This window comes from Serinus canaria, chromosome 20 (assembly GCF_022539315.1).
Source record: "Serinus canaria isolate serCan28SL12 chromosome 20, serCan2020, whole genome shotgun sequence".
In the NCBI taxonomy this organism is placed as follows: Eukaryota; Metazoa; Chordata; class Aves; order Passeriformes; family Fringillidae; genus Serinus; species Serinus canaria.
This window is the reverse complement of record NC_066333.1, coordinates 10,141,361-10,164,315: the sequence shown is the minus strand read 5'-3', so window position 1 is coordinate 10,164,315 and position 22,955 is coordinate 10,141,361. Positions and strand designations below refer to the sequence as shown.

At 43.9% G+C, this 22,955-nt stretch overlaps 3 protein-coding genes across 7 annotated transcripts in view; 2 read left to right on the top strand and 1 right to left on the bottom strand.

Moving 5' to 3' along the window:
• OSBPL2 (oxysterol binding protein like 2) overlaps positions 1–12,673 on the top strand; it is a 32,479-nt gene extending 19,806 nt beyond the window's left edge. For both annotated transcript variants that reach the window (XM_050982106.1, XM_030231758.2), the window contains 9 exons: positions 653–750; positions 1,425–1,607; positions 4,079–4,186; positions 4,478–4,567; positions 5,170–5,290; positions 7,108–7,236; positions 7,971–8,094; positions 8,743–8,833; positions 10,001–12,673. In XM_050982106.1, the coding sequence (XP_050838063.1) occupies positions 653–750; positions 1,425–1,607; positions 4,079–4,186; positions 4,478–4,567; positions 5,170–5,290; positions 7,108–7,236; positions 7,971–8,094; positions 8,743–8,833; positions 10,001–10,103 (1,047 nt within the window). In that variant the 3' untranslated portion in view covers positions 10,104–12,673. The remainder of the gene's footprint in view (positions 1–652; positions 751–1,424; positions 1,608–4,078; positions 4,187–4,477; positions 4,568–5,169; positions 5,291–7,107; positions 7,237–7,970; positions 8,095–8,742; positions 8,834–10,000) is intronic.
• A 981-nt stretch (positions 12,674–13,654) lies between these two features.
• ADRM1 (ADRM1 26S proteasome ubiquitin receptor) lies at positions 13,655–20,404 on the top strand. Of its 2 annotated transcripts, none has more exons than XM_050982108.1 (10): positions 13,655–13,742; positions 14,451–14,661; positions 14,909–15,025; positions 15,105–15,228; positions 15,655–15,741; positions 17,808–17,889; positions 18,108–18,337; positions 18,650–18,807; positions 19,465–19,567; positions 20,181–20,404. In XM_050982108.1, exons 2-10 carry the CDS (start codon positions 14,452–14,454, stop codon positions 20,285–20,287), a joined length of 1,218 nt encoding a protein of 405 aa, XP_050838065.1. In that variant the 5' UTR covers positions 13,655–13,742; position 14,451; the 3' UTR covers positions 20,288–20,404. The 2 variants fall into 2 exon arrangements, with proteins under 2 accessions (XP_050838065.1, XP_050838064.1); XM_050982107.1 differs by lacking the exon at positions 13,655–13,742 and adding an exon at positions 14,127–14,151.
• Positions 20,405–20,498: 94 nt separating this feature from the next.
• The window catches only part of LAMA5 (laminin subunit alpha 5), an 85,286-nt gene continuing 82,829 nt past the window's right edge, over positions 20,499–22,955 (bottom strand). For all 3 annotated transcript variants that reach the window (XM_030233299.2, XM_050982103.1, XM_050982104.1), the window contains exons 78-80: positions 22,810–22,900; positions 22,006–22,125; positions 20,499–21,883 (exon numbers count right to left, since the gene is read on the bottom strand). In XM_030233299.2, coding sequence (XP_030089159.2) covers positions 21,729–21,883; positions 22,006–22,125; positions 22,810–22,900 — 366 coding nt within the window. In that variant the 3' untranslated portion in view covers positions 20,499–21,728. The remainder of the gene's footprint in view (positions 21,884–22,005; positions 22,126–22,809; positions 22,901–22,955) is intronic.

Below are 22,955 nucleotides of genomic sequence, written 5' to 3'. Positions count from 1 at the left end.
TTACCATTTTCTTCTCCAAAACTGGTTGTTATTGGATTTTCTTCTCCCAAACTGGTTGTTATTGCCTTGGTCTCACACCAAGGCAGTGAATATGGTGACACCTGTGTGCATCAGGTTATGCTGGTGATGCTCACAGCTCTGGTTTTACTGAAGTGCAGTGGAGGGTTTATCTTGGCTCCTGTGTTTTTGTGGTCCAAACCTCCATTTCCCAGCCTGCAGGAGCTCCTCAGTGTCACCTGAACCTGCTGGCCTGGCTCAAGAAGTCTCATCTGTGCTAGAAATGGTTCTTAGGTGGCACTAGGAGACTGAGGCTCTGTTCCCAGGGAGCTGAGGGTGGGGGGCAGTCAAAGCTGGGGGAAAAGTAGATTTAAAAAAACAGGCTGATCTTGTAGAAGTAGGTGAGGCAGAGTATAATCTGGCAGAACTTACCACAGACAATAATTCCTGTTGGAAATTAGATTTTTAACAAGTACTTATATTTCTCCACTTCTCTGTCATTTCTTCTATGGCTTACAAATGTTTTTGCCTTAAGAAATATAAAGCAATTCCTTTTTGGAATAATAAATACTGTAATGTGCAACAAATAAAGTACAATAAACTTAGAGTTTCAGTGCACTGTTCTCATAACAATGTGTTCTTAATTTGCTTACAGGCTGTAGCTGCTTTTGCAGTTTCTGCTGTAGCTTCTCAGTGGGAGAGAACTGGCAAACCATTTAACCCACTGTTAGGAGAAACCTATGAATTAATCAGGTAGTAATTACTTTAATTTGGGAGCTGGGGCTGTTTTGTGTTCTTGAGTTAACAGACTCTCACACTGGTCTGGTTGTAGTAAAATACCATTAAAGTAGATTTCTGAGTATAGCTAAAATTCTATTCCTCAAACTATCTCAGATTTTCTGAGAAGTTGCTATAAAAGCAAATAATTTTATTTTTAGGTTCAGGCAGAGTATTATTTGAATTACTTAGAGAAAAATTGGTTCATGTTCTTCCACCAAAGATGCTTCCTGAGCAGACACTATTAATTAATTTAAATATTGTTTTGTTGATCATGTCAGATAGAGAAATTAGTCTGAAGGACTTTGAGCTTCCTCAGATAAATGGGTGATATGTCTGCAGTAGAGAATTTTCAGTCAGACCTTTTCATGTTGCCCAAAGGGTTTCTGTATTTTCATGAGTTATTTCAGTGAAATTTCTTCAGAGGCTTTTCTGGGTAGAAATCTGGTTTGGGGTATAAAAAGAAAGTGTTCAGAGTAGAAATCCTTTCATTTCATTAATTGTAAATGTGTCACAGAACTAGAAAAGAAAAAGTCTCACCTTCAGTTTAATCTAAAAATACTTCACTTTTTTTTTTAAGTATCAGCTCTTTCCTCTTGCAATATTAAAAATGTGCTTACTGTTTAATGCTCTTTTTTTGTTGTTGCCAGGGAGGACTTAGGATTTAGGTTTATATCTGAACAAGTCAGCCACCACCCACCTATTAGTGCATTTTATTCTGAAGGCCTCAATAAGGACTTCATATTTCATGGATCAATTTATCCCAAACTAAAATTCTGGGGAAAGAGTATAGAAGCAGAGCCTCGGGGAACAATTACTTTGGAGCTTCTGAAGTGAGTATGAGAAGTAAATAATGTTTTTTTTTACTTTTTGTAATAACCCTGTTGGCTTTTCAGAGGTGATTACCTAAAAACCCCTTGCTGAAGAGATTGTAAGAATTGATTTCCAAGTTAATTTTCACTGCTTAATTTCAAAGCTGGGTTTTTTTGTGTTGTGCTTCCATAGCTGTAGCAATTTGACCCAGTTTCTCCATCATGAAAATTAGCATTTTGGTTGCTACTGAAAGCTAGTTCTGTGAAGGCATGTTAAAATAAATATAGAGGTAAAATCCTCTTACTGGGCTGTTTACACTCATCTCAATTTTCAGTATTGTGTTGGTTTTGGTATTTTGTGTGGAAAGAGCTGCATCTCACCATAACTGTTCTGTGTGGTAAGGGAACAGGAGAAACTTGTCAGGATTGCCACTTCCAGGGAAGGATCAGCTTCCTGCTAAAATCAGGAATGCCTCTCCAGCCTGCTCCCAGGCTTGTCTCTCAGGAATTGCGTGATGTCCCACGAGTTGTTTTGTGTCCTGGTGGCACAAAGACTCTGGAGCTTTCCCAAGTGGGACATGAGGATGCACTAGAACAGTTGCAAATAAAGTATTCTGCATTTGGTCCTCTTAGAAAAGCCTTTCTGAGGCCTAACTCTGAGGTGGTTTTGAAATGTTGACTTAAAGTTCAAGACATTTGGTTCCAATAAAAAAACAACTTCCCTTGCATAGCAGGCATTGACTTTTCCTCTCCTTTCTTTGGGAAGTAGTTTAATTTTTCAGCTGTTAGCATCTAATATTCCAAAGTTCATAAAAGTATGAACTGGTCTTGGAGATAAATGATGATGGAAATAAAGGAAATTTCTTCTGAATGTAGAAGGAACTGTGAATGTTAGTGCAGAATGCAGGTGTTACCAAAATAATGTTTGCTCCTCGAGAGCCTTTCTTTAGAGGACTATTAAAATTCTTGCTGAGCCTAATCAAGGCTGAGATTTAAACTGGAATATAAACAGTTAAAGCCTTTACATGAAATAATTACTTCAAGTTAGCAGCAGAAGTTGAAATCAAATTTTGAGCCTCTCAGTGTTGTGATTCAGAGCATTCTGTTGCTTTGAGGAGTCTGAGAACTGCTCAGGGCCTGAGTGAACAAGGAGCTGTTTGGGAAGCAAAGCTGTGAGTCAGTATTAAATTGTGCCTTTATATTAACCATGACTATTTTTCAAAGCATTAGAAGACACTTTTCTCTCACTCCTCCAGCACAAAAAGTGCTTCAATTCATCAGCCCTGACCATAAGTGCCTTGTGTTGTGTTTTGGTTTATGCTGTAAAGTTTGTGGTGTCAGAATAGTTCAGGAATAAAACTGTGTTTAAAGGCTGGGGGATGAATTGGAGGGATTCTGGTATTCTTTCCCCCAGCTGAAGAGTAGTCATTGTTCTGAAGACTCCTTGAAGAAAAGGAGCTGTGGGAAATAGTGAGACTTCAGTGATCTGTTATTTCTCTGGAAAATGACAGATGGGTTGGAAACATGACATGGGAGTGTACCTCCATACTCCCTGGAAGTAGAAGTACAAGGCACTTTTTACAGAGGACACTGCTTTTTCTCTATTTTCTTTTAAAACAGAGTTTACAAACTTTTCTAAAATGGATTGATTGCCTACCAGGTAACTTCAGTATTTCCCTTACCAGAGTGGAAAGATGAGTGGGAATGGATGACTTTGACTCTGCTAGTGACAATAGGAATCCTGTTGTTTAACTTTTGGATCAATTGTGGAATAATGTCTTTTAAGGATTTAGAATCTGTAGACTCACCTTTAAAGCTTTTCACAAAACAACAAACCAAAAATAAAGCCCAGTGGAAAATCAATTCTAGGATTTTTCCTTCTCAGTAAATCTTTGGGGAAAGGATAGAATTGAGTTGTGAACTGAATTTTAAAATGTCATGTTTGTGGAGCTTGCAATAGTGCTGTTGTGTCCCAGTGGTGTTAACAAAATAAAAAGAAGCAAAACCCACTCACACCTCCAAAATCCCCTTCAGTGGCACTGGAACAGGCATCAAATACAGATAAGAAAACTTGTGGCATGTTTGTGCTGCAGCAGTTGAATAGAAGACACTGTTAGGCATTAGTTTGTTAATCTGGTTCTCCTGCAAATATTATGTTTTATCACTTAAAACTTCAAAATTCAAATCAAAAAGTTGAATTCCTGGACTGCTCTTTATGTTGGGCTGAAATTTGTAATCCAAAGCACAGCAACTGAAAAACTCATGTGAGAAGGGAGAAGAATAAGGGCAATATCACTTCATTAACTTGCACTAATGCTTGGTTACAGCACATGGTTGGCTTGTAAAGAAAAATCTGTTTTTCTTCTGTTTTGAAGCTGAGTGCTGGCTGTTTAGAAGAGTGCTAAATATTTTGCCTTGCCATGAGCAGAATTGAAAGCAGGCTTCCATCTCAAGCTCAAGAAAATGATTTCTTTCTCTTATTTCCTTGACAGGCACAATGAAGCTTACACATGGACAAATCCAACCTGTTGTGTACATAATGTAATTATTGGTAAACTGTGGTTAGAACAGTATGGAGTGGTAGAAATTATAAATCACAGGTAATGCTGATCATGAATCCAGGGGCTGTAGGGATTGTTGTGATCATTTGTGTTACAGAGCAGATTTTGATTTTTGTCAGACACACAGGAAGCTTTGTTTTGTAACTCCAAAGTCTTGTGGGGTTTTTTTGTCTTTTTGTGGGGTTGTTTTTTTTCTTCTCCTGACAAATGCAAGCTAACTGTAACCACCAGCTAACTGTAACTATATTAAAAAAGCTAAATAAGGAAAAATAAATTTTCTGATGTATTTAGGGGCTTGCTTCTCTAAGCATGTACTTATTTCCTCCACAGTACTGGAGATAAATGTGTTCTTAATTTTAAACCATGTGGACTGTTTGGGAAAGAGCTTCACAGAGTAGAAGGATACATCCAGGACAAGCAGTAAGTGAGAAAAGCCTCTTGGTCTCTCTGTTTTTAACACTGGGGCATTTCTTTTGCTAGCAATGTAGTTTGTAACCCATTTTTGTTCTCTGTGTCACTATTAAACCCCCTGATTCCAGGATGATAATTTTTAAGCATTATTAGAAAAACTCTCTAGTCCAGGTTTTGGAAATAAAGGGAAAATGAAGAGGAGCTGCAACTGATTTACTACTGTACAGTCATAATTCCAGTCTTCAGTTTAAAATAATGAGAATGTGGTTGTTAAAAGTTTTTAATTAACCCAGACCTGTTTTATGACTCTTGAGTCTCTGTATTATAATTGGCTTTGATGTACCCACATTCATTTAACAGTGGCAAAAGCATGTGACTGTCATGAGGATCTGTTCTGGAGGGCTGGAATGAGCTGAAACCTTTTCTTTGCCTATCAAACATCTGTGTTTTCTAAGAATCACCCATTCTGTGATTCTGTGAAATCTGCAAATAGAAACATAAAATGCAGCAAAGTAGGAAGCTGAGTATTTAATGTGGATCAGAATCTGCAAGGCTTGGCTTAGCAGGCTCACTCAGAAGGAAGAGCTCAGTGTCCTTTGCTTTCTGTGCAGCAGGAAGAAGCTGTGTGTGATCTATGGCAAGTGGACAGAATGTTTGTGGTGCACTGATCCCACCACGTATGAAACCTACAAAAAGAGTGAGAAGAGAGGCAGTGAGCTGAAGAAGAAGTCGGTAAGGTGAAGGATTCTTTAGGGAAAAAAGATTCTGAAATGTCCAAAATGAAATCAAAACATCTTATTTAGGTGAATGGAGGATAAAAGGTGTCATTTCATTGGACAGGGCAGTGAGAAGGCTCTTGGCACTTCGAGCTTTGCCAGCTGTGGTGTGAGCTGCTGGCATGGAAGGGAGCTCCTAGGAATGATGTCTGCTGGAGATTGGTCAGAGAAATCATCAAATATCAACCCCCAAGCTGATGTTGTCTAGTCCTTGAATGAGGAAAGTGGCTCTGCTGCCAACTCCAGCAGTAAAAATAGTAGGATTTGGGCAGTAAAAACAATAACAATTTTGTTTAAGTCAGATATGCTTTTTGGTGATGCAGATTTTCAGAACTTAGGATGTAGAAAGTCTTTACAAAAAAGAGGTCTGGAAACATACAGGGTTTTTACTTCATATGTAAGCAGTGTCAGGGAAGTTGCTGCCAATACCTCAGTGTCACATGGAAAATGGGAAATGTTGTATGGTGCAGGAGAGGACTTTGGGTTTCCTTATATCAACAGTTACTCACTGAAAATGAAAAGTTAAACAGAAGCTAAACACTCCTGATGTTAAAAGGCTCAAACTTTAAAAGTATTCACATCAGAAGAATCTAGAGCAACAACAGGCCTTGCTTTTGGCTCTGGATTCCATCATGGTACAGGCTTATATTTTGACTCTTTTAAAAAAATAATAAGGTTCTGTTCATCTTAAGAAAATCAGCTCTTTCTTTCCTTCCTTCCTTCCTGTTGCGATTATTTTTAGATGGGGAACTGTCTAACAGTAAACCAGATGTTGACATGGAAAGTAGCCTAGAACTGTCTTTTTAAATAATGAATACTCAAACCAAATGATTGAAATTAGACTCTTAACCATATGGAGCTGTTTTCTGGTGTATAAAACAAGCTCTGTTTAACCTAGTAGGGTATTTTTGATTGAAACAAATGAGCCATGTCAAAGAGGGCAGAAAGTTTTCCTCACTCCCACCCCCTTTCCATTTTCTGTTACTGTCACTCCAGGATGTTATTGCCTCAATCTTCCCTTCTGGTTGTTGTAGTTTTAAATGGGTTCTCATGGTGAAATCCTCTGAAATTCCACAATGCTGCTGTCTGTGTCCTGCAGCAGTCAGATTGTCTCAGACTCTGAGAGCAGCCCCCTGAACCATTGGAGTTTTACATGTGCAGCACAGCAGTGCAGCTGGTAACAAAGGAACTTTGGAGGAAAGTCACTGTATTCATAAACTTAAGGACACAGTGAGAAACCTGGCAGTGATAATTGTGATTGGAGTCTGGATCACACTGAAATGAGGGACTGTCTTTTTTTAACCACACATATGAATGTTTTGCAAATGGTGGAGCAATATCCAAAACCAGGTGTGTCCTATTTATGACTCAAGAACTAACTTGGGAACTGGTTGAAATTTCAGTCTTGGCTCATTTGCACCTGTAGAAATAATGGTCATGTGAGGTGAAATTAAGCTACGGCATAGATAGAAAGGAAGCTGGAGAAAACACTTCTGAAAGACATTCATTTACTATTATTACTATTACTGATTTTTTAAACAGATTTTCGAGTTTTAAGTGTTGGGAGACTATTCAGGGATATCAGGAGCAAGACAATAAAAATGAGAGGGGCTGTATACAGACTGAGGAAAAGCAAACAGGAGGGGTGAGGCAGAAGTACAGGAGTGTTCAGTATCTCAAATGTGAACAGATTCTTCAACAGTCACTGCAGAACCTGAGTTGAAACCATCCAGTGTTCCTTTGCTCCTCTGCCAAATGTTATCTCTGTTTCAGAATGAAGAAGATATTAAATCTGAAAATGATGAGGCTGATGATATGCCAGAGGTTCAAGACACAGTGCAGTTCATACCAGGCAGTAAATTGCTTTGGAGAATAAACTCTAGGCCACCAAACTCATCACAGGTATCTGTTTCAATCTGCCCCTGCTTTGCACTTGCTGGTGACTTAGCCAGGAGAACATGAGGAATGGTCCAGGGAATTTGTTGCAGTGTTACTCCTTGGCAGAGGAGCAGGCTCCGGCAGTTCTTGCTGCACTGAAATTCTCCAGCAAGCTGTGCTTTGGTCCTGTGCTGAAAGCAGCCCTGCTGTGCCTGAGCTGGCACAGGGAATGTGTGCTCAGAGTGCAGCTGGGAATCTGAGGACTCAGCTTAACCTGTCTGGGAGATCTTTGCACTGAGAGTGGCTGAAATGTGGATACACAGTCCCTTCTGCTGGCTCTGCTGTTCCAAGACAAGCTGCTACAGGGTACAGTAGCTGGGCAGCAGGATATTAATTTCCATACTTTCAACAAGACGTTTTGGTCTTTTAGGTGTGGGTGGTTTTATTTTGTTTTGCTTTTTCCTAAAAATCATGATGTTAAATATCAATATCATAGGAAATCTGTCTTAAGCAGTCTTTGCTTGTGAGGATTAAAAAAATGAAAGCTGTGATTTCTATCCCCATCTGCCCTTTCTTGTTCTTCCTCTCCAACAAAAAATCCAGCTGGTGTTGTATGAACCTAACCTTGCCTTCAGGGCAGCCAGTAGAGGTTTGACTCAGCAATTTCTCTTGGAGGTTTTGTTGTATCCATTCATTGTAAGGAACCCAGCACTGCTTTACTGGAATAACTTGTGTGTTCTCTTCAATTTGCTTTTCAGATGTACAATTTCACCAGTTTTGCTGTGAGCCTCAATGAGCTGGAGAAGGGCATGGAAGCCATCCTGGCTCCCACGGACTGCCGGCTACGTCCAGACATCAGGAACATGGAGAACGGGAACATGGGTATGTGTTTGCTGCAGGAAATCCTGGCACAGCAGTAAGTTTTGGGAGGGCTGGCTGAAGGGAGGTCAATGCAGGAAGCAGTCTTCAGTTTCTCATTCTCAGAGCAGCCTTAACTCTTTTTGATCCTGTGCACTGAACATGTTTTTGAACAGTGTATGATGTCTGTTTTCTCCCAGAAGAGCCTGGGAGAGCAGCTGCATCCCAGGGCTGCTATCCTGTGTTATGATGTGTTTGCATGTTGGTTAACTTGGGAGGAGCTGCAGATGTGCTCCGCTTGCTCTGGAGTTTGTCTGGAGAGACATGTGGTGAGCAGACATGCTCTGCTGCTCTGGTGTTTGTCAGAGGAAACACACGGCAGAGTTTCTCAGAGTGAAAAAAAATCACTCTCTCTGTTATTGCCTAATCTGAGTTCTTCCCTGCTCTCTCAGTGCAGTGTTTCTGAGAGATAAAACACCAACATTTCAGTTTCAGCTCTGTGTTTGTAGCAGCAACTTCTCTTAAATGAGTTTTAGGTTTTTGTTGCTAAAGACCGCATATAGCAAATGCTTTCTCATGCTTAAATAAATTCTATTTCATTTCTTTCCTGTGTTTTCTGCATTTTTGTTTCTTTTTTGCTAAATTACCAATTTCTCTTGAAACATTGGCTAGATGTGGCAAGCAAAGAGAAGGAGAGACTAGAAGAGAAACAAAGAGCTGCTCGCAATGAGCGTGCGAAGGACGAGGTGGAGTGGCACACACGGTAAGGGGCAAGGAAGGAGCAATTTGTTTAAGCTTGCAGTAGTTGGGTACACTGCTTGAATTGTTTTTATTCAGGACAGCATGTGTCTGATTGCTTCCATGACAGCACAATTTGTAGTGTCACTTAAAGCATTGCTGGGTCAACAATTAAATACGTAGCTGGAAGCCAAAATTGCTGATAAGTCTGTCCTGGAAAAAATATCTAAAAAGAAATGCTGTAACCTGTCATGATTAACTACTGTGGTGATGCTGGATTTTTTTTAAACCTACAAAGGTCATGTTTTTGTTAGAATGAATGTTAAAATGTTGACTGTCATCCTACTTTAACCAATTCCTGTCCAACTTTTGGTAGTTGAGCAAGACAATGTGGCCCTCCAGGACCTTTTATTTTCACACTCTTTGGATTTCTTGGCTTGGATACTTCAGAAATTGCTTTTTTAATTGCATATTCAAGTGATTTCTGAGTCACAGAGTGCATCAGGGAGTGATGTGTGATTTGGCTGCTGCTCCCACAGGGTGCTTTTAACAGCTGCCAGTGCTGTGCACTCAAGTGTGTGCTCATGTCCAGTTGCTTCCTTCAAAGGCAAGAACTTTGGGATGCTCCATGATTTTAGGAAATTCAGAGGAGAAAGCATTCTTTTCCCAAAGCTTGGAGGAGTAGCTACAGATTAATTCCAGTTAATGCCTTGAAGAATCTATTCCAGAGAATATAAAATTGGTTTTGGTTAATGTGGTTAAAAAGCAAGCAGCTGTTGATGTTCTGTGCAGGGCACAGCTCCATAGAACAGAAACTGTTTCCCCTTGGGAGAAATTTCCAAAAATGATTGTGTAACTGATTTGGCATTCTTTTAAAGTAAAAATTAATATATATAATCTAGAGTGTCAATGTTATTTTTACTTGGAATAGGACAGCAATTTAAAAATCCATTCAATAGTCTTTGACTTTGTGCTGAAACAAAAGGTGCTCTACAAGGTGATGATAATTGTGTAGGAAGTTCAATTATTTTCATGTTCAGAATATTTCCTAAGAATTTTTTTAATAAGAAATACCAGTGTATTTTTAGAATGTTGTGTGAAAGAAGCAACACTGGGTTTTTTCCCTGTTAATAACTATTCATTCTGTTTGGTTTTTTTCTTTTATTGTTTCTCTCCTTTTTTTGTTTTACAGATGGTTTCATCAAGGCACTAACCCATACACTGGGACTCCAGATTGGCTGTACTCAGGTGGCTATTTTGATAGAAATTTCTCAGACTGTCCAGACATATACTGAAATTCCAGAAGCAATTGCTCATCTCATCCGGACATCTAGTTTCTAGATTTCATTCCAAGCCAGTTACTCTGGTTTTGTTGATAGCAAGAACCAGCTTTTCAAAGTAAATTTTAACAGAAATTCTATCAGTCAACAATCAATGGTTTAATTCTCACTAACGTTGGATTGCCAAATATTTGAATACTGTTGCTCTCATTCCATAAAGCTGCACCTGAAATCATCAAGTTTTCACTAATTTTCAGAGGGACCTTTGGTTCTCCATTTCCTCCCCTAGTTTCTCTACCAGGAGGATATGCTGTATCCGTAGAGCACATAACATCCTTGAAAACTACATAACTTAAATAAACTAGAGATAATATCCTTGATACTTAGTACAATAGAGAAGAAGCTGAAGTTTTTGGCACTCGGAGCAGGGATGAAAAGCCAACACGGTACCAACAGGATCAAACCCAGTCCTGTCACACTCCCATACTGTATGTAGCACTCCCTGGGGACAGGAGCTCCTGGCCCCACTCTCAACAATTCCATAACTGAGAGCCTTGGGAACACAAAACCCAGCCCAAGCCTCTCAAACTGTAGTTGTCTGTTACAGAGTCTTCACAACTTTGGGACACTGTGAGCATTAAACTGTATACCTGTGATAAATCCCATAGAGCATACGTTAGGAGAAGGGAAGGGCACACCCACAATGTGCTTTTCCTCAGGTCAAATGCTGTTAAATGCTGTTCTTACCATAGGAGAAGCTTTGGAAGCAATAGCAGGAATGTCGAGGTGGTTCCAATGTACAATATACTGCTTGCTACCACTTGGAGGCTTAACTCTTCTGCACTACCTTTGGCAGCTTTGGCACTGTGTATGCTTCTAGACTAAACTTTCCTTTGGAAGCACTTCTGTGTGTGTGTCCACGCAGGTTCATGTTTTGGGGAAGTTTTGGTTTGCATGTTTCTCATTATTAGGTCACGTCTGTTTTGTATGTTGTGAAAAAGCAGAATCAATTTAAAGCTTTGGCAGAGTTATACCTATTACAAGTTTCCTGTGAGCACGTGATGTCAAAAAGTGGGATTTTTTTTTTTTTTTGTTCCATATCAAACCATCAAAGCCATATAATACTGCAAATAATCAATTACTGAACTGATGCATTTATTTCCTTTCAAGTGGTATACTTCAGGGGCCAGGGTGTGGAGGAAGGCTTGAAAAATTTGGTCCATTAATTAAAACTTATCCTTATGTTACTGCTTCTTTTTATGAAAGTTTTTAATTGAGTACCCAGGCAAAAATGGAGAGTGGCTGTGCTGCTGTGAAGTTTACAGTAATTTAGACATTGTTGGTGTTAAATGCCAGCAACATGAAGGATTCAAGAAAGAATTGGTCTGATTTGTGTCCAAAACATCTGTGATTTCATCCAGAAAGTAGATTTTTGAAGTGTTTCTCTCTCAATCACAGGATTAAAAAGCAAAAGAAAATTAACATATTCAGAGAGAAATTCTTCTATCAAATAATGTGTACAACAATTGGATTATATTTGGGGGAAATTAGTTGTCTTCATTGGAAAATAAGAGAGCTGTAAAACTTCAAGGCAGTAAGGAAGGGCACAATCTGAATCTTGTTCATGGCAAATTGATTCTGTTGCCAAAATTTGTAATTTGTGTTGATGGAAGTCCTCAGAACCTGAGATGGACTTAGTGACACAGTAGGGTTGTGTTTGTTCCTAGTCTGGGCACAGACACTTCTGAAAAGACACTGCTGATCCACATGGAACAGCATAAAAATAGTTTTTATAAAAACCTGAGCTTTAATGTCAAACTTGCTGTACATGCCATAGGGAATTTTTTGTTAGATGAGGATTGAAATGAATCACATATTAGACCAGTGGGAGTTTGAAATTTAATTAATTTACATAGTGTGTTCGATGCTGGAGTGATGTTTTAAAAACAATGCATATAAATAGAAATTGCCTGAATGGAAAAAACTGTACAGATGTTCTAAGAGGAGGTGTACAGGTTAGCATCCCTTTTCTCTAAGCCAGGATTTAAATTCAAAGACCTAAAGCCTTGTCATTATGTGAAAGCATGAAACAATTGTACCAATGTGTTTAATCCAAACTTCAGTATAGAATCTTCATGGGATATAAAAAGAATCTGGGAACATTTCCAGTGTAAGAACACTTCATTAGTTACATCTTCACTCCCATCTCCCTTTCCTTTAGTCTGAAGTTTTCAGTAAAAATTCAGATTAGTTCCAAACATATTATTTTAATTTATTGTTCTTCATTGGCAACACTTTCAGAACCCTTTCCCTGCGCTGCCAACACGGCTCTGCTTGGCCAGCCCTGGCATTCCTAATGCTCTCAAAGTCCAAAAGTTTTTATTTTCAATGCAGATCTCGCCTCAGTAGTTTGTGTCAAAACATTAATAACTTTGCACCTTTTGAAAGAATGTCACTTTTATAACTTGATTAAACACTGTATATAAGATAACTGTGTTAGTATATGTTAATACAGCTACATAGAGAAACCAGCTAGAAAGAAATTATAATAAATACTTAATAAATAAATACCCTTTGGGCCTCTGGATGGTGACAGATTTTTGTGAGACCTGTGCAGAGCAGCTGGTGGGGGGCCAGGAAGACTTTGGCTTTGCTCAGCCAGCTGTGGGGCTGTACCTTGATTTCATTGTGATGGTCACTGGACAAAGATGATTTAATTTGGAGCTGTCCAGCCATGGTGGACTCTGTTCCTCAGCACCTTTGCCCTGCAGGCCGTGGGGTGATGGGGTGCAGGACAGGCAGGGCTGTGTAGTGCTGGTGCTGCTGGATCCAAAACTGGGAATTGGAAGCAGGAAGAGCCTCAGGAGCTCCCAGCTCTGACCTGACGTTGTGTGATGATGGAGAGGCTGGGTGTGAGCTGGAGCTGGAGAGAGAGTGGGCTTCTGGTCAAAAATGTTATCCATGTCAAAGTTCTTGGTAGTATAACATTTGGATCTTGGAGGTGATGTCCTGCTGTAAATGGGGACCAGCTTTTCACACATCCAGCTTTTATAGAACTCTTGGTAACTGGACTAATGAGGACAGCAATCATCTATCCTCAAAGAAGACCTAATGAGAACTATTTATTTTCGTTTAATAATTTAAAACAATTTCCCAGTAAATTTTTTGCCCAAAACCCCTTTTAAAAAGCCAGCCCAAGACTCTTCACTCAGCACTGCTGTTGGGAACACGCCTGTGTTGGCTCTTTGCAAACAGCTGCGATTTGTGTCAGGGAAGCAATAGTGAAACACTGCGAGGCCACCCGGGCATTGGCTGTGGGCCCGGCTTGCCTTTCGTGGAAGGATTTATTTTTTATAACCATTCCCTGCCCGTTCCGGGAATAAAGGTACTGTTGGAGACGCGCTGGCCCTGGGCTGTGCTCGGCTGAGGGATGGGACGGGGCCGAGGGGGGGAATGAGGGCCTGGGGGGGTGAGGGGGGACCGCCGCCATGTTCCGTGACACAGCAGGGGCTCCTTGCTCCGCCCCCTCTGATTGACAGCCGCGCTAGCCAATAGCGCGGAGCCGCGGCGGCGCGCGCCCTGCGCGGGGTGGGGTTCCGGCGCGCGGGGCAGGAAGCGCTGAGGCGGCAGTGGAGGAGGAGGAGGAGGCTGAAGGTACCGCTCGGGACCCGCCGCGGCACCCCCGGGACGGCGCGCCCCACGGCGGCCGGGCTGGGGGTCTCCTGCCGGGGAAAGCCGCGGGGAAGGCGGCACGGCTGCCTCGGGGGAGGGCGGCAGAAGATCGCGGCCTCTGGGCGGGTGGGGGGTGCCCGGGCCGCGAGCCCCCCCTGTCCTGGCTCGGCTCGGAGTGTTTGCCCAGCGGCGGGGCCGGGGCTGGCCGGGCTGTGAGCGCAGCGCCACCCCGGAACAGCCGCACAGTCCCGCGGGGCCGGCCGGGCCCGGCATCGCCGCCAGGCCCGCGGGTCGGTCAGTGCGGCAGGGGGGCCGGCGGGTCACCGTGAGGGTCAGTGGAGCACGGGGCAGCCTGTGGGGCTCTGCGGGGTGCTGGAGCCGCAGTCTGAAGGTACAGCAGCGCTTCCTGCTTTGAACCGTGGTTCGAACTGAAGAAGGAAGCGCCAGGGCACGGTGGCTTCATTTTCAAGTGCCTCGGCACACAGTCTGGCCTTTATTAGTGGAGGGTTGTAGAGCCTTCTGTCTTCATCTAGGGTTCTGCTTTGGCTCATTTGAATCACCCTGGAATTCTGCAGGCAGCAGAACAGATTGCTTTTGTGAAGCCACCTGGTAAAGGTTGAAATTTGATAGTGGGAAGAGAGGATATGGAAAGGTTTCTCATCACACCTGCTGCTCTCTCTCTCTTTCCAGGATGTCTTCAGGTGCATTATTTCCAAGCCTGGTGCCAGGCTCTCGTGGCTCCTCGAGCAAATACCTGGTGGAATTTCGGGCAGGGAAGATGTCCTTGAAAGGCAGCACTGTAACTCCAGACAAGAGAAAAGGCCTCGTTTACATCCAGCAAACCGATGATTCCCTCATTCACTTCTGCTGGAAGGACAGGACTTCAGGCAATGTGGAGGATGTGAGTATGAGCTGGTGTTTCAGTGCCGGGGTGTTAAGTCATGTTCTGATCTGCTGGCACTGTGGAAAGAGCTCCTCCAGGACAAATTAGGGTGAGACTGTCACTGACAGACCTGCACTTCCACATGCTCTCTGCTCTGAGGAGCAGATGGAAGAAAGGTTGTGGAGGAGGGCAGAGGGATTTGGGAGGTGAAAAGGAATAGTGATGCATTTTCTCAAACATTTGTTTCTCCTGACACACTTTCCAGGATTTGATTATTTTTCCTGATGACTGTGAGTTCAAGAGAGTCCCACAGTGCACCACAGGCCGTGTGTATGTATTGAAGTTCAAGGCAGGATCAAAACGACTCTTCTTCTGGATGCAGGTTTGTGGGAAGCCAAAGACAAAGGTCTTGGATCAAAATCCCTCCAGCATGACTCATACCAAGAGCAATTCTCTTGTAGGAGCCGAAGACAGACAAGGATGAGGAGCATTGCCGTAAGGTGAACGAGTATCTCAACAATCCCCCTATGCCAGGGGCATTGGGTGGGAATGCCAGCGGAGGCCATGAGCTCTCAGCACTGGGAGGTACAGTCCATTCTCTGCTCCTTCATGTCAGAGGCTTTTTTTTTTTTTTTAATTTATGTCTAGATTAAGCCCCTAGAGTTCCTTAGGAAGAAATCCCTGATGGCTGTGGAGGGTGAGCTGGGGACAATGTTAATACCAGAAGCATTAATGTGCTTTTAGCAGAATAAACTGTGCTGTTAAATAGGTGCAGGCTGAAAGTTAAGACTGCCAGGAGAAATCTCTTTGTTTCCAGTAGATTCTCTGGAGTCTTACTTCTTTATGAAACCAAGTTACATTTATCTTTTATGAAGATCATGAATCAGTAAACACTTGAAACTGTTTTTCCATACAGAATGTGATGCCAATTAATCTCCTGCTGTTTGAGCCGGAGTGCTGTGAAAAAAAACCATGTGAATATGTTGTGTTTCAGAATGTTTTTGTTTTTAGGTGAGGGTGGCTTGCAAAGCCTTCTTGGAAACATGAGCCATAACCAGCTCATGCAGCTGATCGGACCAACGGGCTTAGGAGGACTTGGTAAAATGCTTTAATATCTTTATGCCAAAATGGTATTTTTCTCCTGCCAGGTTAAATCTTACCTGACAATGTTCTCAAGCAGTGCTATTGATCTCAATAGCACTTTTTCCCTGTGAGAAGGCAAGGCCCTGCCTCAGAGATGAGCTCAGGGACAGAAAAAGGGTACCAGATCCTACACAGCACTCATCTCAGGGCTTGATCTGCAAGGAACTGTGGTTCTGCTCCTTGCTGCACTGAATCTTCTGCTTTTTTTCCCCTTGTTTTTTTCTATTCCACTTTTTCTTCCCAAATATTCACTGGAGCAGGGGCTGAAAACCCGTGATTTGCTCCTGGTGAATGTGCTGGTTACCAAGCTGTGGAATTGCTTGTGTTGTCTCTGATTCAGTGAATATTTGTGTGCAAAGTAGAAAGAGTTCAAGAGGAAGGTTGGAGTGGTCCCACCCCACAGCACTCCCCAGTCAGAGGGGCAAGGCTCAGGACAGGGCTCTCTCTCCTGGGCAGCCCTAGGGAGAGCTGGAGTCATTGGTTTCTGAAGGGGCTGTGGTCTGTTCTCACTGCCATCCATACTCCAGGAGCATTTTCTGACAGGTCAGACCCTCGAGTGTAAATAGGCAAAGGAACACAGCAGTGACAAAGGTTCTGTGCTTAAACTCAGAAGTCCATTTTTGTGGTTCTGGCTGGTGTCTTTTTGGCTTCAGATGCATATTGGTGGGGTGTTCAGATGCAAATCTCATGGTAGTGTTGGAAAAATCTGGCCTTTTAGGATGTGTTTGGGAAAGATCTTCCTCTTGAAGCTTCACGTAATCCTGAGACTGTCCTCCTTTTTCAACACTTTTCCTCAGCAATTCTTCTTTCCTTGCCTTTACCTCCAGCCATAAGCCAGATTGACATGTAACAGAAAGAACCATCTGCTAGCTGCTGCAAACAGTGGTTGTGGTGAGTCCCTGGGGATCATTTCCCCTGGGAGTGTCATCTTCGTCACAGCTGGTTTGCATCTCTTGGGGCTCTGCAGAGCTCCAAAGGAGCTCTCTTGCTCCTGTGTCATTTTTACCTTGAAATGGAGCAGAGCAGTGTGTGGTGAGCTTCACCTGCCATGCCTGCTGCTGGGGAAGTTCTGGGATAAGTGACAGGAAGTGTTGGTTCCATGGGGATTGTTCCTGTACAAGGAGGGACTGGCAGGGCCTCACTCTGACCTGCAGGGTCTGTAGCTGCAGTTGGCCACGGGTTTGCTTGCTGAGTGTTCTTGTTCTGTCCTCTGTTCCCAGGTGCTCCCAAAGGTGGGTGAGAAATGCAGGTGCTTTTTGTGTATAATCAGGTGTGAAGGAAGGAACTGCTGATGGGAAATGGAGTGTTTGGCTGATGTGGCTCAAAGGAGTTATAGGGAAACAGTTGAGTCCCTGACAGCTCCAAGGGGGCCAGCTGCCAGGCCTTTTCCCAGCTGAGGTTCTTGACCCTGTCATAAGTCCTTGGTAGTTGGGAAGTGTGATGGAGGAGGCTGATTCTGGCTTCTTTGGTATAAGGGTGTTGGTTTTGTGCTGGCTGCTCTTCTGAGAACGCTCGGTGTGTGGAGCTGTCCTTCCTTTGCCTGTGAGGTGTTTAAGAGCTTGGCTGATTCTGCTACATCTCTGCATTAGGTTTGAAGCTGCAAACCCTTGGTCTGCGGAGAGAGAGTGGTGGCGACTTAAAGACACCTCTGGGATCTTCTGCTGAGGGCCTTGGTTTTAAAGTTTGCAGAAAAGTTGGATTTTTGGTTTAGCAGATAAGAGGAGAGGGCTGTGTTACAGTGGTGTACATATGGCACAAACTGGAGTAACTTCATCCTTGTGTACACCTAGAAACTAAGTCATTTCTGAGATGTTCAGCTCTAATGGGGATGCAAGATCAGAAAAGAAGATTCTGTTAATTTGGAGAAGGGGATAGAAGGGTGGGTTGGGCTCTTTCACCCCCTCCTCTATTTTAGCAAATAAAACCTCTCAGGTACAAGAGCAGCCTCTCCAGAGAAGAGAGGTGCAGAAAACCTGAAGAAATAAATGTCTAAACCTGTTCTTCTTTTATATTCATGGAAGGTGGGCTGGGTGCACTGACGGGACCTGGGCTGGCCAGTCTGCTTGGGAGTGGGGGACCTCCAACCAGCAGTTCATCATCAAGGTAGGAGGCCTTGTCTGCCCAGGGCTATTGCAATGGGAATTTGCCACTACTGTGGGAGTAATCATGGCTTATTGAATGGGGAATATGGTGGGAATCAAGGCTGCTTATTACCTCTCTAAAATGAGGTAGGAGTTTTTCGTACTGTAAGGGTTTGAAAATAAGCTTTTCAGAATAGAAGAGGTTTTTGCAGGGAATTAATTACTAATTATCTTGCCCAGCTCTCGCAGCCAGTCGGCTGCAGTGACTCCATCTTCCACGACTTCTTCCACCCGTGTAACGCCGGCCCCGTCCGTTCCTGCGGCTGCCTCGGTGACCAGCCCCAGCCCTGTTCCCAGTTCGGGTAATGGAACCAGCTCAGCCACAAGCCCAACCCAGCCCATTCAATTGAGTGACCTACAGAACATTTTAGCTACTATGAATGTGCCATCTGGAGCAGGAGGACAGCAAGGTAACAGTGCTCTGACCAGGCAGCTGCTGGATCCAGGAGTCCTTTGGAGCTGTTTTACTGTCCTGTCCTGTTCCACATTGGTTTGAAAGGCCTCTTCTTTTTTGTTCCTGTTTTTTGGTGGTTTTTTTTTTAATTTTGATGCTGTTTTTAACTGCTTCAGGAGACTTATTCTTACTCCAAAACTGAGAGGAAGAAAAGATGGTGGCAGTGTGATAATAATTTTAATACTCAGACCCTGACTAATTTGATTTACATGACAAAAACATGGGGTTTTGGGTGTAGTCTAATGGCCAACACTTTGTTTTCCCCTAGTGGACCTGGCAGCTGTTCTGACTCCCGAGATCATGGCTCCCATCCTGGCCAACGCTGAAGTTCAGGAGCGATTGATGCCTTACCTTCCCTCAGGGGAATCCCTGCCGCAGACTGCGGAAGAGATCCAGAACACCCTGACGTCTCCTCAGTTCCAGCAGGTAGATGCTGGCTCAGGGGGGAAGTGCACTTCTTCCCCCTTTCCCATCCTCCTGATTCACCTTGCCCTGCTTTTCCAGGTTCCTGGCACTGTTCAGAGTGGGAAGATGCTCAGTAGAAGTGGAAAGGAGGAGGGATATGGTTTAACAGTTCTTTCTGCAGTCACTCAAGGGCAGATGGGAATGGTTTTTACTTTTTCTTTTGGAGTTGGGCTTTACCTTTTTCTTTACTATAAATGTGCTCTGGCAGATGACAGGAGTAGTAGCAAATTCATAGTTCCCTTTCACCAAATAGCTCCTTAATTTCAGACTGAAGGGAGGAGATGCTCGTGGTTACTACACTACATCCCTTGAAACACCAGTCCTTTATTGCAGGACACTGTGTGTGATTAAAGTTGGTGTCTTAACAGACCAATCTGAACTAGTAATTTACACCAATTGATTGAAATTTGTCTGTTTGCAAAATTTCAGGAGCTGAAATGACTGGTTTAAACTGTAGCAACTTCCATGCAAAAGGAAGTGAGGGACATGTAATTGGTGATTATTTTATTACATATCTGTTCCCAAGCCCTGCTCTGACAGGACTGCTCTCCTCCTGGGGTTACGGCTGCAGGGATCTGATGAAAACTTTATTTTGATGCTCTTGACTCCAATCCACAGGCTTTGAGCATGTTCAGTGCTGCCTTAGCTTCAGGACAGCTGGGCCCACTCATGAGCCAGTTTGGGCTACCTGCAGAGGCAGTAGATGCAGCAAATAAAGGCGGTGAGTGCTGGTGCTGGTGGGAGCCAGAGAAAAGGGGGTGTTGGAGGTGTTGTGCACACCACCACTGAATGTGGGGTGTAAGGATCAGCTTCTCTCTAACTCTCCCTCTCTGAGAGTTGTGAGTCTGCAATGTGACTCTTGCACTGATGTTTACAAGGAAAAGGTGGGTGGGACAGGTGTTCCAGCACACAGAGTGAGGCATTATGTGCAGTGAGAGAAGTTGGGGTTCTGCAGAGATGCAAAGACTCTGGAGGTGTCACAGTCACCTTGTTCAGGAACGCCTTTCTTGTGGGAGCCTTTAATCATTCACTTGAAATCAGTGAACATAGTCAGGGCCAGCTCTGGCAGTGAGGCAATCCCTTTTCCCTAATGAGCTTTTAGTATCCCTCCCATTAATGTAAGAATTCTGGTTTCAGGATGCCCATGCACAATTAAAGTGCATAAAATGCTGTGTCAGAGAGGTCTGGATGTGTGTTACTTGGTTTAAAATTTTCCTCCCTGCTAATTCATACTGAAGCAACTGTTTTTGCTTTCTAAGTAATGAAGCTTTAACCTTGTGTGGACAATGAGCTCCAGCCCAGGAAATGCAATAACTCATGTGTTTAACTTCTAGATGTAGAAGCCTTTGCCAAAGCCATGCAGAACAGTGTCAAGTCAGACCAAAAGGAAGGAGACTCTAAGGACAAGAAAGATGAAGAGGAAGATATGAGTTTAGATTAAGTTATTTGCTCTTCCTTACAGATACTCCTAGATACTAACTTAAGCAACTGCAGTAGGATTACTAACTTCATATTATGCTTATATAAATCTACAAATAAAGAAATTTTCTTTATCTGCCATACTGTTCCTTCCAATCTGTACAGTATCCCTGCAGTGCTGATTATCCCTCTTCCAGCTTATCAGCCTGATGCTTACTCTTCCCCAGGTAAAGTGAAAGAGAGTAACATAAAACTTTATTTGACTCCAGAGTATGTACCAGTGATTTACAAAGACCATCTTTAATACTACAACTTTAAAAACAGGTCATAATTACATTTAAGATGGACATGTTAAAAACCCATTTTACAATATTTACCCCTCATAAAAAAACCCCACAATATAATGATATAAGTTACAAGTCCATTTCAGAAGCAAGATTTTGTCCCCAAGTGGCCAGAGATATATATACACACACAAATATATATATGACGTGTAAGTGCACAAGTGAACTGGGTGTCTTGGGAGAAAAAAGCTGCTTCAAGTGGAGACTGCACTACACCAGGGCTGAGGGAGGCTGAGCAGGAGCCAGGGTGGGTGAGGGCCAGGTGCTACCCCACACACCTGGCCAGATGTGGAGGCAACCTTTCTATTTCTTCCCTTTCAAGCAATGGTTTCTTGCTTCGCACAACAGGACTTTTGTCAGTGTACTACCAGTGCTGAATGCGAGTGCAGAGCCAGTGGCGGTTGTGCCTTTCTGCTTTCCCTTAGCAGTTCTCCCAGCCTATTCTGTTCTTTTTTTGATTCTTATAAATTATTCTGGTAAGAAGATGCTAATTCTGTGAACAGAATTTTGTCCAAGTTCCCCCTTGCAGAGCTCTTTGCGTAGCAGTAACAGGTGAGCTGAGACTGCCCTTGGGGGGAGGTTAAATGTGCCCTTGCTTATAAAACCCCAAAACCGACGGAATTAATCCAGTTTGTCCTAATTGCATTTATTATAAACCAGAAACTGTCTGCAGCCTTTATCAGCAGACAGTCTGTGACATCTATTAACAGCCTCAAGTGTTTGGTGAACTAAATCTATGTGCCGTGTACGTGTGGGGTGAAGGGAACAGGATTCAGGACGAGCTGCAGGGCTGCTCTGTGCTCCAGCCCACGCTCCCACCACGAGCCACAGGGCAGCACGAGCCCTGCTGCAGATCCTTGACCACCCAGAAGGACTCACCTGTCACCACATCCCGCTCCAACTTTTTGGTTCTATTTGTGAAACATCCCCAAAGTGGCCCCTTCTCCCCAGCCGTCCTCCCCTGCCCTCCTTCCCCTGGGATTTGTGGCCCCTCTGGTTTGGCCCAGACCTGTGCCTGCAGTCACTGGAGATAAGTGTGCCCGAGCACGGGCAGTGCTCTGAGCGGTGAGCCGGGGCCGCAGCACCGTTCTGTTCCTCGGGCTGTCCCTGATGTGGCACTCAGAGCACGGGGCAGCCCTTCAGGCCCACAGAGCCCCGGGCAGCCCCAGCTCGAGGCAGGTCCACGTGCCTCTGGTTAATCTGCAGGTTCCTGACACAGCCCACGTAGTGAGGGAGGGGAGGTAACAGCAGCCCTGTGCTGGCCTTGTCTGTCTCTGCAGAAGAAACAAGGAAAAACAGGCATTAGTCTGGCAAAGGCTTAACCTCTCCCTCGCACCAGGAATAGTATCTTCATTGTCCTCGGGGTTTTAATCCTGGCACATCTTTCCCCACTCACCTGGCAGCCCTCCCAGGGAGAAGGTTGCCCTTGTGCTGGGTGCAGGCGGCTGGCTGCGTCCCACCGTGTGGTTGCCTTCTGTGTCCACATCCACCTGGATTACGTTTTTCCATTTGGTAACTTCAAAATAAAACAACAGTCAGTGATGCTTCCTTACCCATGGAGCAAGCCCACCTCTGCTCTGCAGCCTAGACCACAGCTGCAGCAAGTGCAAAACTACTGAGGGTCAAAGGGCCTGGCCTAGCTCTCAGGAAATGCCCAGAGTCTGGACAATCCCCCAAAACCTCACCCAGCACTGGCTGAACAAGATGAAGGTTTGAAACAGAGCTGTGCTGAGATGGGGCTACAGCTGTGCCCCCAACCCCAAAAAGGGCACTTGCTGCACGGCTGAGTTAAAGGCTGAGTTTCCTGTACAGGTATGAATTCTGCAATCCCTGCTCCCAGCTAAGAGCTTGGAGCCCTTTGGACACACTCGACACAAGCAAATTGGGGTTTCACTTCAAGCTGGACACAGTCCAGGATGGATCAATCCTGTGGCACATCCCTGGTCTCGCCAGCAGCTCCATGAAGTGGAAAACAACCTGCCTTGCCTGACTACCAGAGCTGACAGTGCTGAGATCAGGCAGGAGTTCTTGGTAATTAGGAAATTGACCTCATGGCAGCTACAAACTCCCAAATTACATGCACACAGCAGGGGTACAGGGTTTAAATTGCCGAGCCTGGGCTTGTCCTGAGCTCCCCTAGGAGATGTGGGCTGAGCAGGGCTGGAACAGAGCCACAGAACCAGGGGAGCTGTCACCTCACCTGCAATGGTGTGCCACTGCCCGTCGCAGAGAGCTGGGCTTGTCACCGACGCTGAGAACTCATCAGCCCCAGCACCTGCTCTCACAGTGACCTGGGGTGAGACAAACCCATCAGAGCTGGAGAGCTGAGAGGCAGCAGACACCCAC

Excerpts from the sequence above, each read along its gene's own strand:
- ADRM1 (XM_050982108.1), top strand. The coding sequence starts at position 14,452 with ATGTCTTCAGGTGCATTATTTCCAAGCCTGGTGCCAGGCTCTCGTGGC. Across the intron at positions 15,026-15,104 it reads GACTCTTCTTCTGGATGCAG|GAGCCGAAGACAGACAAGGA; the intron begins GTTTGTGGGAAG and ends ATTCTCTTGTAG. Across the intron at positions 17,890-18,107 it reads ACCAGCAGTTCATCATCAAG|CTCTCGCAGCCAGTCGGCTG; the intron begins GTAGGAGGCCTT and ends TATCTTGCCCAG.